At 42.6% G+C, this 13,770-nt stretch overlaps 1 protein-coding gene across 1 annotated transcript in view; it reads left to right on the forward strand.

Annotated features, from left to right (window-relative positions):
* The window catches only part of RALGAPA2 (Ral GTPase activating protein catalytic subunit alpha 2), a 186,195-nt gene that overhangs the window by 45,292 nt on the left and 127,133 nt on the right, over positions 1-13,770 (forward strand). The window contains exons 17-18 of the mRNA XM_056862277.1: positions 10,930-11,100; positions 12,221-12,315. Coding sequence (XP_056718255.1) covers positions 10,930-11,100; positions 12,221-12,315 — 266 coding nt within the window. The remainder of the gene's footprint in view (positions 1-10,929; positions 11,101-12,220; positions 12,316-13,770) is intronic.

Here is a 13,770-nt window from a genome sequence, read left to right on the forward strand (position 1 = left end):
ATGGAAGAATGTAACCCACAGGAGCGGGAAAATCAGGAATCATGCTGATCCTCTGTTGCTCAGCAATCGGTTCCAGGATCTCCCCATAGATACTGATTCTGGTCCACTGGAACAAGGGCTACCCCCCCCCCCAAAGCTTGAAAGAAATTTCTCAGGCTCCTGCACATGAGAGTACTCCATCTGGTAATTGGGGATTCCCTACTGAGAGGGGTAGAGTCTAAAGTATGCCGACCAGACTTGTTGTCTCGAGAGGTCTGCTGTCTACCAGGTGCACCCATCCAGGATGGGACTGAAAGGGTAGGAAGACTCATCAAGTCCACAAATTATTACCCTTTCGTGCTCATTCATGTGGGAACAAATGATATTGCCTGACACAGCCCAGAACGTATTAAAGAGACTATGCGGCTCTGGGTAAGAAGGTGAAGGACCTGGGGGCGCAGGTTGTGTTTTCATCGGTTCTGCCTGTTGAAGGTGGTGGCTTAGGAAGGGAAAGAAGAATATTACAAATTAATGACTGGATGCATAGATGGTGTCGTCAAGAAAGGTTTGGATTTCTGGACCATGGCTTCTATTGGGAGATGGTTTGCACCTCACAAGGGTAGGAAAAAATTTGTTTGGTGAGAGCCTCGCAAACCTGATCAGGGGGGCTTTAAATTAAATCCTATGGCGAGACAACACCTTAACGCCTAGTATGCTGACAGTAACTAGAGACGCGAACAATAAAGATTTGCAGGGAGTGGCATGTATGCCAGGAAACATAAATTCACGGAAACGAAAACCTCGGGGCACGTAAACCATGGATTCCGATGTTTGTACACTAATGCGCAGAGTATGGGAAACAAGCAGGAAGAACTCGAAGCCCTAATACAGGAAGGGGATTTTGACCTAGTAGGCATTACTGAAACTTGGTGGGATGTCACTCATGATTGGAATATTAAGATTGAGGGGTACAACTTGTTTAAAAGGGATAGACAGTTAAGGAAGGGGGGAGGAGTAGCATTATATGTCAAAGATGTGTATACTTGTGAAGAAATACATGAATCTGAAAATGGAAGTCCAGTCGAGAGTCTATGGGTCAAAATAAAAGGAGTAAGAAATAATTGTGATATTATGGTGGGGGTCTGCTATCGACCACCAAACCAGTTAGAGGACTTGGATGAGACACTCCTAGACCAAGTTACAAAGTTCTCAAAGAAACAGGACACGGTGGTCATGGGAAATTTTAATTACCTGGATATCTGTTGAAAGTCCAACTCTGCTAAAAATGCAAGATCCAGTAAATTCCTGACTTGTCTTGCTGACAACTTCCTATTCCAGAAAATGGACAGGGAAACAAGGGGATCTGCTATCTTAGACTTGATTCTCACCAACAGGGAAGAACTGGTTGATGAGGTTAAAGTAGTAGGCACCCTGGGTAGTAGTGACCATGTCATCTTGGAATTTACAATCTTGGGAAAAGGAAAAATTGTACATATACATATAGGTTGGACTTTAGGAAAGCAAATTTTAACAAGCTTGAACTGATGCTGGGTAGAATCCCATGGTCAGAAATACGTTTATTTACCATTATTTTTGAGAATTCTTGGAGAACAGGAGAGGTGCCAGAAGACTGGAGGCGGGCAAATGTTGTCCCCATCTTCAAGAAGGGGAAAAAGGAGGATCCGGGTAACTACCGACCCATCAGCTTGACTTCTATACCGGGAAAAGCTTTTGAACAAATCATCAAACAGACAGTCCTTGAGCATTTAGAAAGGATGGATCTGATCACTAAGAGTCAGCACGGGATTCTCAAGAACAAGTCATGTCAGACTAATCTTATCTCCTTTTTTGAGAAAGTTACTACCTTGCTGGATCAGGGGAGTGCTGTAGACATAGTTCATCTAGATTTCAGTAAGGCTTTTGATAAGGTTCCCCATAATATTCTTGTTGACAAATTGGGAAAATGGTTTAGATCCTGTTAGGTGGATCTGTAATTGGTTGACAGATCGCACCCAAAGAGTGCTTGTTAATGGTTCCTCAACCACTTGGAGAAGCGTGACTAGTGGAGTTCCTCAGGGATCTGTCCTGGGCCCTGTGTTGTTTAATACCTTTATAAATGATTTGGATGAAGGTATAGAGGGGATGCTTATTAAATTTGCAGATGATACTAAATTAGGAGGGATAGCAAATACAGTAGAGGATGGAGCCAGGATACAGGATGATCTTGACAGGCTGGAGAATTGCGCTAAAACCAATAAAATGCATTTCAACAGAGATAAATGTAAAGTTCTGCATTTAGGTAGGAAAAATCAAATGCATAATTATAGAATGAGCAGTAGTGTGTGCGAAAAAGATCTTGGGTCTTAGTAGACCAAACACTGAACATGAGTCAGCAGTGTGATGCGGTAGCTAAAAAGGCAAATGCGATCTTGGGCTGCATTAATGGAAGTATAGTGTCCAGATCACGTGAAGTAATGGTATCGCTTTACTCTGCTCTGGTTAGACCTCACCTAGAGTATTGTGTTCAGTTTTGGGCACCACAATTTAAGAAAGATGTAGATAAACTGGAACGTGTCCAGAGGAGGGCAACAAAGATGGTGAGGGGTCTGGAGACCCAGTCCTATGAGGAAAGGCTGAAGGAGCTGGGTATGTTTTGCCTGAAGAGGAGAAGACTGAGAGGGAATATGATAACCAAGTACTTGAAGGGCTGTCATATAGAGGATGGTGCCGAGTTTTCTGTTGCCCCAGAAGGTCGGACCAAAATTAATGGGTTAAAATTAAGTCAGAAGAATTTCTATCTAGACATTAGGGAGAAGTTCCTAACAGTTAGAGTGGTTCCTCAGTGGAACAGGCTTCCTCGGGAGGTGATAAGCTCTCCTTCCCTGGAGGTTTTTAAGCAGAGGCTGGATGGCCATCAGTCAGCAATGCTGATTTTATGAACTTGGGCAGTTCATGGGAGGGGGGGCATCTTAACCATCTTCTGGGTACTGGGTGTGTGTGGAGGAGGTAGTTGTGAGTTTCCTGCATTGTGCAGGGGGTTGGACTAGATGACCTTGGTGGTCCCTTCCAACTCTATGATTCTGGATAGGCAGCATACACATTTTCCAAGTAAATGAATCATAAAGTGAATTGCCATTTTATACCCTGGCTGAGAGCTCAACAAATGGGTGAGCTCTTTCTGGCCCAGTTCTGTTTGGTGCTGTGGGTAAGAGGTCCTGCTAAACCGGGTGGGAGGCAGGAGCCGTGGAACGCACAGGACAGGCAAAAATAACATTTTTTCCTTTATGAGTTTCTGGTTAGTAAAAACTAATCAGTTGGATAATAGTTGGCACTTTAAACCCTGATCACCTCTTTTGTAGTGGGATTTCTACTCATGATGTAACAACCCTTTGGTTCCAGAGGTTCTTACAAATGTAAGGCAGGAGAGGAGGAAGGTCTCTTCCACTGACCCCCAGGTCATTCAGAAGTAGCATTTCTCCATTAGAGGGGGGAGGTATCCTTGTATGGGTTGTGCCTCCTTCTTGCTTCATGGACAGGGCACATGCATATTATTTGCCAAGGCTTCCACTATCCTGAGCATCCCCTCAGCTCGCTCCCCAGTCCATGCCCTGCCAGCTCCATGGACAGACAAGCTTCCACAGCTCTCCCACCTTGCTTATTAAAAACCTTCTCTCAAGGTGGAGAGAAAGTGTACAAAGCCGACCCAGATGGAACAACACTGCCCCAAGGCAGCAGCCAGAGTTGAGCCACCACAAGAGGACAGCTTGGCTGCTCCTCCCCCGGGATCCAGCCACAAGCTTCTTCAACTATGGTGCCTCTTCTTCAGCTGCTGCTAACCTCTCCCCTGCTGAAGCACTGGCAGGGATGAGGAGTGGGCAGCTGTCCCTCTCCCATTCCAAAGTATTGGTGGTGGGTGGCCTCGCCAGTGCAGCCACCTGCAGCTCTCCTGACTGCAACAGCAGTGCCTCTTAAGGTGCTGCTTTCCTCTCCCCTGCTGAAGTGCTGACAGGGATGGGGACAGCCGGCCCTTTCCTTCTCTGAAGCACTGGTGGTGAATTGGCCCATCTATAGAGCTGCCTGCAGTTAAGTTCAAGATGGCACCTTACATCCCATCAATTCTGCATGGCTAGGATGGTCTGACTACCACCTTGTTTTAGGTGTGATTCCTTCAAATAGATGGGGGGGGGACTCCCTTAAAGAGTCCATGAGGTCCTGGACCTTGCCCTCAGAGCAAGCACAGCCTCCTCTGCTTGCAAAGAGCATCCACAGTCAGGGCAGAAGAATCGCTTGAGGTCCTGACCCGCTCAGGCGCCAACAGGACCTCCTTAAGATCTACAGGGCCTCTGAATTCTCTGCAGATGACATCCTGGAGGTTGTGCAAGTCTCTGGATGCTCCTTAGTCTGTAACATTGTCATCCTTCATAGCTCTGGCTAAACTGCTGGAGTTGATCACCTTCCCAAAAATAACCTCTCTGAAATCCTGTGGGGATACTGTACAAGATGAAGTCCTCATGGCGATCAAAGGAAAGAAGAAGCCATTACTCTCTTCTTCCAGATAAGACGGGAAGAAGTCCAGCAGATCAGATCAAACTTCCTTTTGGCATCCAGAGTATTCTTCTGGCAAAGGGACTCCAGACTCCATAAGTCAGCCTGGAACAAATCTCAGTTCACTTCTAATGCCAGCTTCTCATCTATGGGCTCTTTGGTACACCACATGAGCTGGCTGGGTACATCCTAGACCTCATCCATTACAAGGAGGAGATCTACCTGTGTCAGAACCAAGCCACAATACTGATCCCAAAGAAGGGCATTTTCCAGGACTTTCACTATCCCATTCATCATGCCCAAGAAACATGTCATTTGGAGACCACTCCTAGATCTACAATGCCCTCAGATGGTGAGAAGAGGGATATTAGTACAGAGACCCTCCAGCTCATAGTGGAGGCTCTCCGGATACAGGACTTCTTGGCCTCTATAGATCTGTATGTGGCATCTCTGCAGATTCCCATGCACCCAAGCTACAGACAGAGCCCTACTTGCATACTGACACCAACACCATCATTACGGAGCCCCTGGATTCAGACTCTCCTCCTTCACCCCAGAGTCTTCACCCATCAGATGGTCTCAGCAGTGGCCCTTCTCAGGTCACGAAATGTATAATTCTATACCTCATTCCTGTTATACAGGCCACCACCAGATCACAGGACCTCTCAAAATACCAGTACATTAACTAAAACTAAAACAAATTTGTCACAAAACTGCTGTTTCAATCTTCCAAAAGTGCATAAGCTGTGGCTCAGTGGTAGAGTATCTGCTTGGCATGCAGAAGGCCCCAAATTCAATCCCTGGCATCTCCAGTTAAAGTGACTAGGCAGGTAGGTGATGTGAAAGACCCCTGCCTGAGACCCTGGAGAGCCGCTGCCGGTCTGAGTAGACAGTACTGACTTTGATGGACCAAGGGTCTGATTCAGTATAAGGCAGCTTCATGTGTTCATTGTGAAATTGATTATCAGTCATGGATTTCTAGGAAAGATGGCCATCTAGTCATATACAGAAGCCTTACCATGTCATAAGTACACCCGTTTTTACCACATATATGAATACGGTTCAGAAAAAGCTTACACTACATTTTTAGTAATGACAGATGACCAGTCAACCAGGTTGTAAGAAGATCCTATCACTTGGTAAGCTGGCTGTCTATTTTGGCTTAGTGCCAGTGGAGTTTCTATGCAAAGTGCAAATGCATACAAGATAAGAACAGTGACCAATAAAACACCAGGCCCACAAAAGCCTTTGCCACAACAAATCTGTTAAAGGTGGCACAACACTTTTTTGAATTTTCTGTGAGCAGATTTAACTCACCTTCTGCTCTGGCATAAATCTTAAAAATGTTACTTGTCTAGTAATCCTGTCAAATGAATATCAATGCACTTCTCACCAACATTACTACCTTTTTGTCTTGTAATCTGTCACAGTGCCAATCGGCTGTGACAATCTTGTTTTATAATAAAAGTAATACTTTGTTTATGCATCTGTTTCGAGTGTTTGAAGTACTTCATGTTGTACTCTTTTGTCTGCCCAGTATTATTTCACATGATCTGAAAGAGAACACATTTTCCCCGCCCCATTTTCCTTGTTGGGAGATTGCATGGGAGCAATGAAGGAGGAGCTCCCCAAAAGTTTCCATTTCCCCCCCTTCACTTTGACAGCAGCTGGTTTCCAGGGTAGCCCTGCTAATTTCCTGGGTGTCAGACATCTGACTCCTACTAGGTTGGCCTGTGCTCTCCATATAAAGGCATTCGTATTCTATACTCTCCAGGAGACTCTTGCATGCCCTCCTCAAATTCAGAACACATGAGAATTAAACTAGGGCTACCATCTCTGTAGAGTTTGGACTGTTTACCTTCTTAATGTTTTGGGGGACGCTAGGGCTTGGGGGAGAGCTAACATCTGCTAAGATGCCAGCCCAAAACTGGCTGAGTGCCAGTAGCAGAAACATGAATCCACTGGTGCAAGGTTTTGCTCAACACTTAGCACTTTCCTCCTTATATATTATAGTCCCCAGAAATTGGTTGCACAAGATCTTGTGCAAGTGGAGATGCAATAAGTTTGACTCAGTACATGCGGCTACTGTTGTCTTTTCCTTGCATTTCTGCTCATGCAAGAGCTCTAGCGCGAGTGGAAATTTTGCCTTGGATGCAACCTTTACGATTCCTCCATTTCAGCCGCAATTAATCCAAGCTCTCTGTCTTCTCTATTTTGCCCCACGCCCTGCTTAAACTATCTGCTTACTGCCATAATAGCCTTCCTTCTATGCTTGGATGTTTCTAGTCCACACCCTCCAAGTCACTTGAGTGTCTTCAAAGATCTGAATGCAGCAGGACTAAGAGGTACACGTATGCCTGGTGATTTTGTACTGTGTTTCTGAACACACACGTACGAGCAGTTCCCTGATTGCAAGGGGCCACCCCAGTTTTCTGGTGCCTCTCCATGGTGATTCATGGTCCTGATTTTGCCTTTTGAGAGATCTTGACTCTTTGAGCAGGGCTCTAGAGAGGCAGCCTATACATTGTCTACTAAAATAAATGGTGGGTATGTTTTAAAATTTAGCTGGTGTGCATGCAGCTGTGATAATAGTTGTCTTTTTTAAATATTAGTCTTAACTTATACGTTTATTGCTCATTAAAAAAGTCATAAGCATATACATATAGCACATAGATGCCTAAAATGTATAAAATACATGAAGTGTATAAAGCTTATAATAAAATTTTACATGTTCAACAAAATCTCTTAAGCCAAATGCCAGTGTCATTTACTTGGATAGTTTTAAAAACTTTACCTGAGTTAAATATTTGGCAACCTAATGGATTTTCTCGAGAAAGGGAACGATCCAGGGTTCAGAGGGAAGGTTGTACTTTGTTAAGATAGGCGTGATCCACCTAGTTCTCTCCTTGTTCCAGTTTTTGCAGAATAAAAGTAAGTGCCCTAAGGTTTCTATTATGCTGGTTCTGCAATCACACAGGCCATCGCTAAAGGGAATTTTTAAAAAGCGGCCCTTTAAAACATGTGTGAGGAATGCATTTAAATATTAGAGTCAGAGGATGTGATCTTGTGTGCGGGGGTCTTTCCCAACCTTCCAGCGCATCTTGGACTGTGGCTCTCCTCTCCCTTTTCTGCCTTCCCTTTTCAGCCTCCCCGGTCTTCCGGGATGGGGTGTCATGCATCCAGCATTCACAGGCACCTTTTCTGGCCTCAATACTGTGGTTGTGTAGAGTGGTGGACCTGCTTGAGCCATATCAATAGTTTTACTTGGAGTCATTCCTCTTGGAATCACATTGTTCTAACTTGATATGACCAGTTATATTACTGCCTTTTCCTAGCTGGGAAATCCACGCTAAGTAAAGCCTCACCTGTTGAGTTTCCGCCTCTTGCACAATTGCAAAACACACCTTTTTACCTGCACAAACCCTACTTTCCCCACTCAACACAACCTATTTCTTAAAGGCATTTTAAATAGAAATTATAATAATCTCAAAATAAATGGAATTTTTGTATTAAGGTCTCAGTATTAATTTAATAATTTAACATGCTTATGCCTTTCTAATTAAAGCAGTGATGTTCTAAGAAAATATGTTTAGTAATCAAAATAAAAGGTTTTTTTTGGGGGGGGGGTAAAATGATAGATTAGAGACTCTACTTTGCCATTTTTCCACAGTTTGTTTTTCTGGTTCCACCGCTGCCTGGTATTGTTGCCATCTTCCTGCAAATGGCCCCATGTCTGTGGGAGATATTGTAGCCTATTCACTTCATTGTAGCCCAGTATCTGGGCTTAGGATATAATTCTAGTAGCGGCAGCAGACGCAGATGTACTGCACCAAAGAGAAACAAGGTTAACAAATCCTTTGTACAGGTATATGATCTTTGCAACTAGCCACTTCAAAAGGTTAGAATAACTTAAGCTTAAGTTTAGGAAGTCTTCAGTAAACTGGATATTTTTTTAAAGTAGAATTTTCAGTGTAAAATGAATGATCTTATCAATCTTACCAAATTGCTGTTGGTTAGTCAGTTTATTGTAAAAGAACAATACACTGGGTACGTAAAAATTCATGTTTAAGACATTTTTCAACTGATTTCCTCTTTTATTGTTATGCAATGACCATGACCTATTCAAGAGAACTATTTTATTACTGCTTTGACAACTGTCTTGTTAATTTATGTTTCCCTGGAAGCGAAGCGAAGCCAGTCTATCAGCAACTGTGTGCATCTCTGTGAGGCTTTGCCTGCCACTAAAAGTGTTCCTCTTCTCCTTCACACTGTGAGCTCTCTCATACCTGGTATCTCTTACACTTCTTATTCTTACACACTTTCAGGTATGATATTTAAAGCAGTCTTGTTCTAAATATTCTGTTTTGTACTGTCTCTTACCTGCATAATTCTGAACACCAGTATTTATAGTACTATATTTTGGATGAAAATGGCAATGTTACATATCCAAGGTCAGTCTCAAAAAAAGCATTTGTTATCTAAAACTCCCAATACTCGAATTCCTCAAAATTAGTTTTTCCAGAGGCCATTCAGCTCAGCTGTCCTCTTTTACCTTATACACAGTATTAGTGCGGTGACTGTTCTTAGGGTGGTTTGTAACAAACCCTCTTGAGAGCCAGTGTGGTGTAGTGGTTAAGAGCTGTGGTTAGGAGCGGTGGATTCTAATGTGAGAACCGGGTTTGAGGAGTGGCAGACTGTAATCTGGTGAACCTAATTGGCCAGTTAACCATATTAATAAATCTGAATCTGGTGAACCTGGTTGGTTTCCCCACTCCTACACATGAAGCCAGCTGGGTGACCTTGGGCTAATCACAGCTTTCTTAGAGCTCTCTCAGTCCCACCTACTGTTGTGAGGAGAGGAAGAGAAGGCACTTGTAAACACTTTTGATTCTTCCTTAAGTGGTATAGAAAGTTGGCATATAAAAACCAACTGTTCTTCTTCTCCTCCCCCCTCCCCCCATTGTTATGACTTGGGCACTAAAGTGGTAAGTAGATTTCCCATGATAAATTGGTGTCTCAAGGAGTTCCCTGTGGACTGATGGTTGATGGACTCTGCTAAAGATATTGTGACTGCAAGCCTGAACAAAAGGTGGCATGTTAGAAATGCTGCAACTGCTGACTCTTGCATATTTTGCCTCCTTAGGCAAACCGCTATTATGGAAATGTGCTTCCATTGTATCCTCCATGCACACCCATGCTTCCCAGAGCTCTTGCACTGTCTTTACTATAGCTTGCTCAATAACTCTTTTCTAGTGTTCTTTAGGTATTACAGGGGCAAACCACCTCCGAACATCTCTTGCCTTGAAAACCCTACAGGGTTGCCATGAGTCAGCTGTGACTTGACAGCACACAAACACACACATACTGTGTTCCTGTGTCTGCCATGCCGTGTTAGAATTCCAAATGGGCCCGCAGGCTCAAAACGTTTGGAGACCCCTGGCCTAGTTTAAGGAGGACAGAGGAAAAGAACAAGGAGAAAGAAACACTTCAAATCCAACCAGCATAACAACAGACTACAGTGAACCTCTGCAAAGAGAATGTGAAATAAGGGCCCATCTTCTTTAGGGAGTGTATTTGACAGAGCCAAGGAATTATTTTCTAAATACTCTAAAAACCTAAGCAGTTTACTTTAACTTCCAAAACACAGGTGTGGAACAGCAAATGGATAATCACAGGGGAGGAGCAAAGGGATAATCACAGGTTAAACAGTGCTCTGACCCCAGCATTACCATGTTGAGAATCAAAAATATTTCTCCTGCTTGGGGGTCTTTAGTTCCTTATCTCCTGTTGATGCCGAAATAGCAGATCCCTTTCCAGAGTATTTGGGCTGAGAATCTTTGGCGCTGTAAACCACTAGATGTGACCCCAAGTAGAAAACATTTGGGTTGAAGTTATGGCAGAAAAGAGATCAGTCAAGATTTGTAACGTCTGTTTGTAATCAGGATTATTGTAAGGAAAAAAAACATGCATGAATTTGGTATACATAAAACCCCAGTCCCCCCAGTTAATATCCTGTTTAACTTTTCTAGTATGTTAGTGATTGAAACTTGTGAAACTTTCTTATAGGTGCCCAGTGGATGGAGAGAGTGTAATTTGTTGGGGAGGCACAGTGATTTGGATGGGCTGCGTTACCCTTTCCCCACATGCCACAGTTCCCTGCAGATGGTATCCCCTCCCCATCACTTTGCGGTGGAGAAAAGGCAGAGGTTTCCCAGCCCAACATTTGCCTCTAGAAATAAATGTTGGTCCAAAATGAATTAATATTTGTTCTGTTTTCTCTGTCGATCAGTAAGAAGGGTACAGTGTGTTATTGATATGCATACCTTATGCCCTTATGAATATTTGACATGGCCCTTTGTGGAGATTGTATAATGTTTTAAAATATTCTTGTACCAATACCTGCAGAAGTGGAAGAATATCAGCAACCAGAAAATGGAGCAGGAACTGAGTACCAGCAGCCGGAAGATTTAGCAGGAATGGAATGCGATGGTCCATTTTTAGACCAGGAACAACAGTTAACTCGAAGCAGCAGCACCTCTGATATTAGAGATCGATACAGTTCTGATATTTTCCAAGGTAATTTAGAACTAATAGGAGTGGCCTTTTCTGTGCATCCTATTTAAGTGCCTCTCAGAGGAAAAACCTTTTTGTTCGATAATGTAGTTTTTTTCATGCAACAATAAGTCCTGTATTTTTATTCCATTATTGATTTTTCACTATGCCTAAGAAGTTCTGTCGTATTGTATGGTCTACATGCAGATTTTTAATGAAGTAGGGATAAAGGGGGACTTGCTGAGAGTTTGTTTTCGGGTTCACCAGGACTGAGAAAAGTGCTTTTGGCGCTGTCAGTTCTTTATTTGTTAAAAATATTTATATCCTGTTTTCCTCTGGATCAATGAGACTCAAAGGGGTTTATGTCTTATTTAAAAACAAATACAACCTTGCATCAATAGAAATACAAATAAAAGGAAACACACCATAACCACCATACACAGACCACCCAAAGCACAATGGAAAAGCTCAGTTTTATGGAGCCTCTGACAACTGTGCATGTTTGGAGACTTCCTTTCATTCTTGGGAAGCCACTGAGAAAGCACAAACTCAGTCAAAAACAGTTCTCACTGACCTGTATGGAGGAACTACTAGTAATGCCTGGGACAATTATTTCAACTGTGTTGTGGTAACCGGTGGGTGGTGGTAATCCCACAGATAGGCTCCCAGGGTATGAAGGGGTTTTAAAGTTAACTTGTGTTTCTACAAGTGGGCACAGTTGTAGTACTTTTTCCAAAACATTGACTCTTCATTAAATGAATACATGGTACTTAATACTGAATTTGCAGTTGTTCCAAACTAACCCCCAATTATTATGCTAAACAAATATCACTTAAAATCGTAATTCCATCATAAGTCTTTCAGAGAAGCTGTCTGTTACCATCAGTCACAAAATACCACATTGTCTTGTAAAATTTTTGAAATGTAATTGAGATTTAGTTCATTCCCCCAGCCCCGAATTAACACATGTGTAAGTGCTTATGTCTGGATTCCAGCTTTTATACCAATTTAAAGGCTTGCAAATAGTAGAGTGCATAGTATGAGTGCATAATTTACAAAATCGCGTGATTGCTACGCATTTTTTTGAAAAATAAAATTATTTTGTCAGTTTTTCACTTTTAAAATTTCACTTTGAACTTCACAGTTAGAAAAACAGAAAGCTCACAGAGTTTAATTTCAGATTCCAAGTGTGCTCAAGAAATTAAGGGGTCAATGACTGAGGGAAGCTCCATCCAACAAGTAAGTGAAATTAACACGGTAATCCTGATATATCCAAAGAACATCTTATTGGTTCTTTATTGCATTTTAAAAGATGCCTTGGTTAAGCTTAGAAAAGGCCAGAGATCTAAGTATGGTATAATGTTTGTGTTAAAGTCCTTTTTATTGAGGAATTTGCTCCAATCTCTTCTATGATCCAAGGAGTGTTCCTGCGCACCACAGGAATTCCCTTCTGTGCATGTAGAGCAATCTGTTCTAATTATGGAAAAGAATTGCATAGCTGTTTCCCAGGTTTGATGCTTGTGTCCGTTGAGTCTCATAACGTTCTAGGCTGTATTTAGAGGTTAAGGCCAAAATGTCAAGAGCTACTTCAGGCAAGCCGAAGAGCCTGCATGTACCCATTTGGAATTTACATTTTTGTCTTTAAAGAACAGGCCCGATTATGTATCAAAATAAGCAAATTGTCCCGTAGCGTGGGTGGCTGCTGTTGGAGAAACAGAATTTCAACGCCTCTTTGGATTGCAAATTTGGATTTGTAAAAAATAAAACAAAATACATGAATCCAGTGCTCGTGTTCACCATTGCAACTGTCTTGTGTGTGTGCCGTCAAATCACAGCTGACTTTATGGCGACCCCGTAGGGTTTTCAAGGCAATAGACATTTGGAGGTGGTTTGCCGCTGCCTGCCTCCTCCATGTGGGCTGAGAGAGTTCTGAGAGAACTGTGACTGGCCCAGCAGGCTTCATGTGGAAAAGTGAGGAATCGAACCCAGTTCTCCAGATTAGAGCCCACTGCTCTTAACCACTACACCACACTGGCTCCCTCAAGTGTCTTTCTACCAAGGAAAGGCCCAAGACTGAAACACTCATAGCGAGGCCTGGAGGGTGAAGCTCCATAGTACGAGTCGTCTTGTCTGCTGCTTCTTTACCTTCCTCTTGGTTGGCCTGGGCGTCCTTCTTCAGCAGGGAAGTTCTTTCAGTAGTGTGGGAATGAACTGACTTCTCTGTGGTGAAGCTGGCAATACCACCTCTGGTGTCCAGTTGTATAATTTTCTATTCAAAAAGTGGGAAATGCTTTGAACAAGAAAACACATTACTTAAAGTAATGTACATCAATTGATCTTGAGGTTGCCTGGTGCTGAGCTTACTCCCCCCTCCCCCCCCCCAGTGTTTAGCTGAGATGTTCCATCTTTTTAAGCTGTTTTTTAAAAAAAACTTAAATTTTAATTATGAAAGTACAACACTATACCATATTTACTCAAAAGGAAGACAATCCCCTCAAAAAATATTATCCTCTTTAAAAAAAACGTATTGGACATAACTGTAACTTGTATGCAAATGTAAGATGACTGGCTCTTTATTTTTTATGGCATACCTGTTGGAAAAAAACCCTAGTCTTACATTTGAGTAAATACTGTAAGAACTGTTTTTCCTGCATAATCCGGAAGGTGATTTATGGGTGTGTTGTAGTATTGCTG

Source organism: Euleptes europaea, chromosome 17, assembly GCF_029931775.1.
Source record: "Euleptes europaea isolate rEulEur1 chromosome 17, rEulEur1.hap1, whole genome shotgun sequence".
NCBI classification, from domain to species: domain Eukaryota; kingdom Metazoa; phylum Chordata; class Lepidosauria; order Squamata; family Sphaerodactylidae; genus Euleptes; species Euleptes europaea.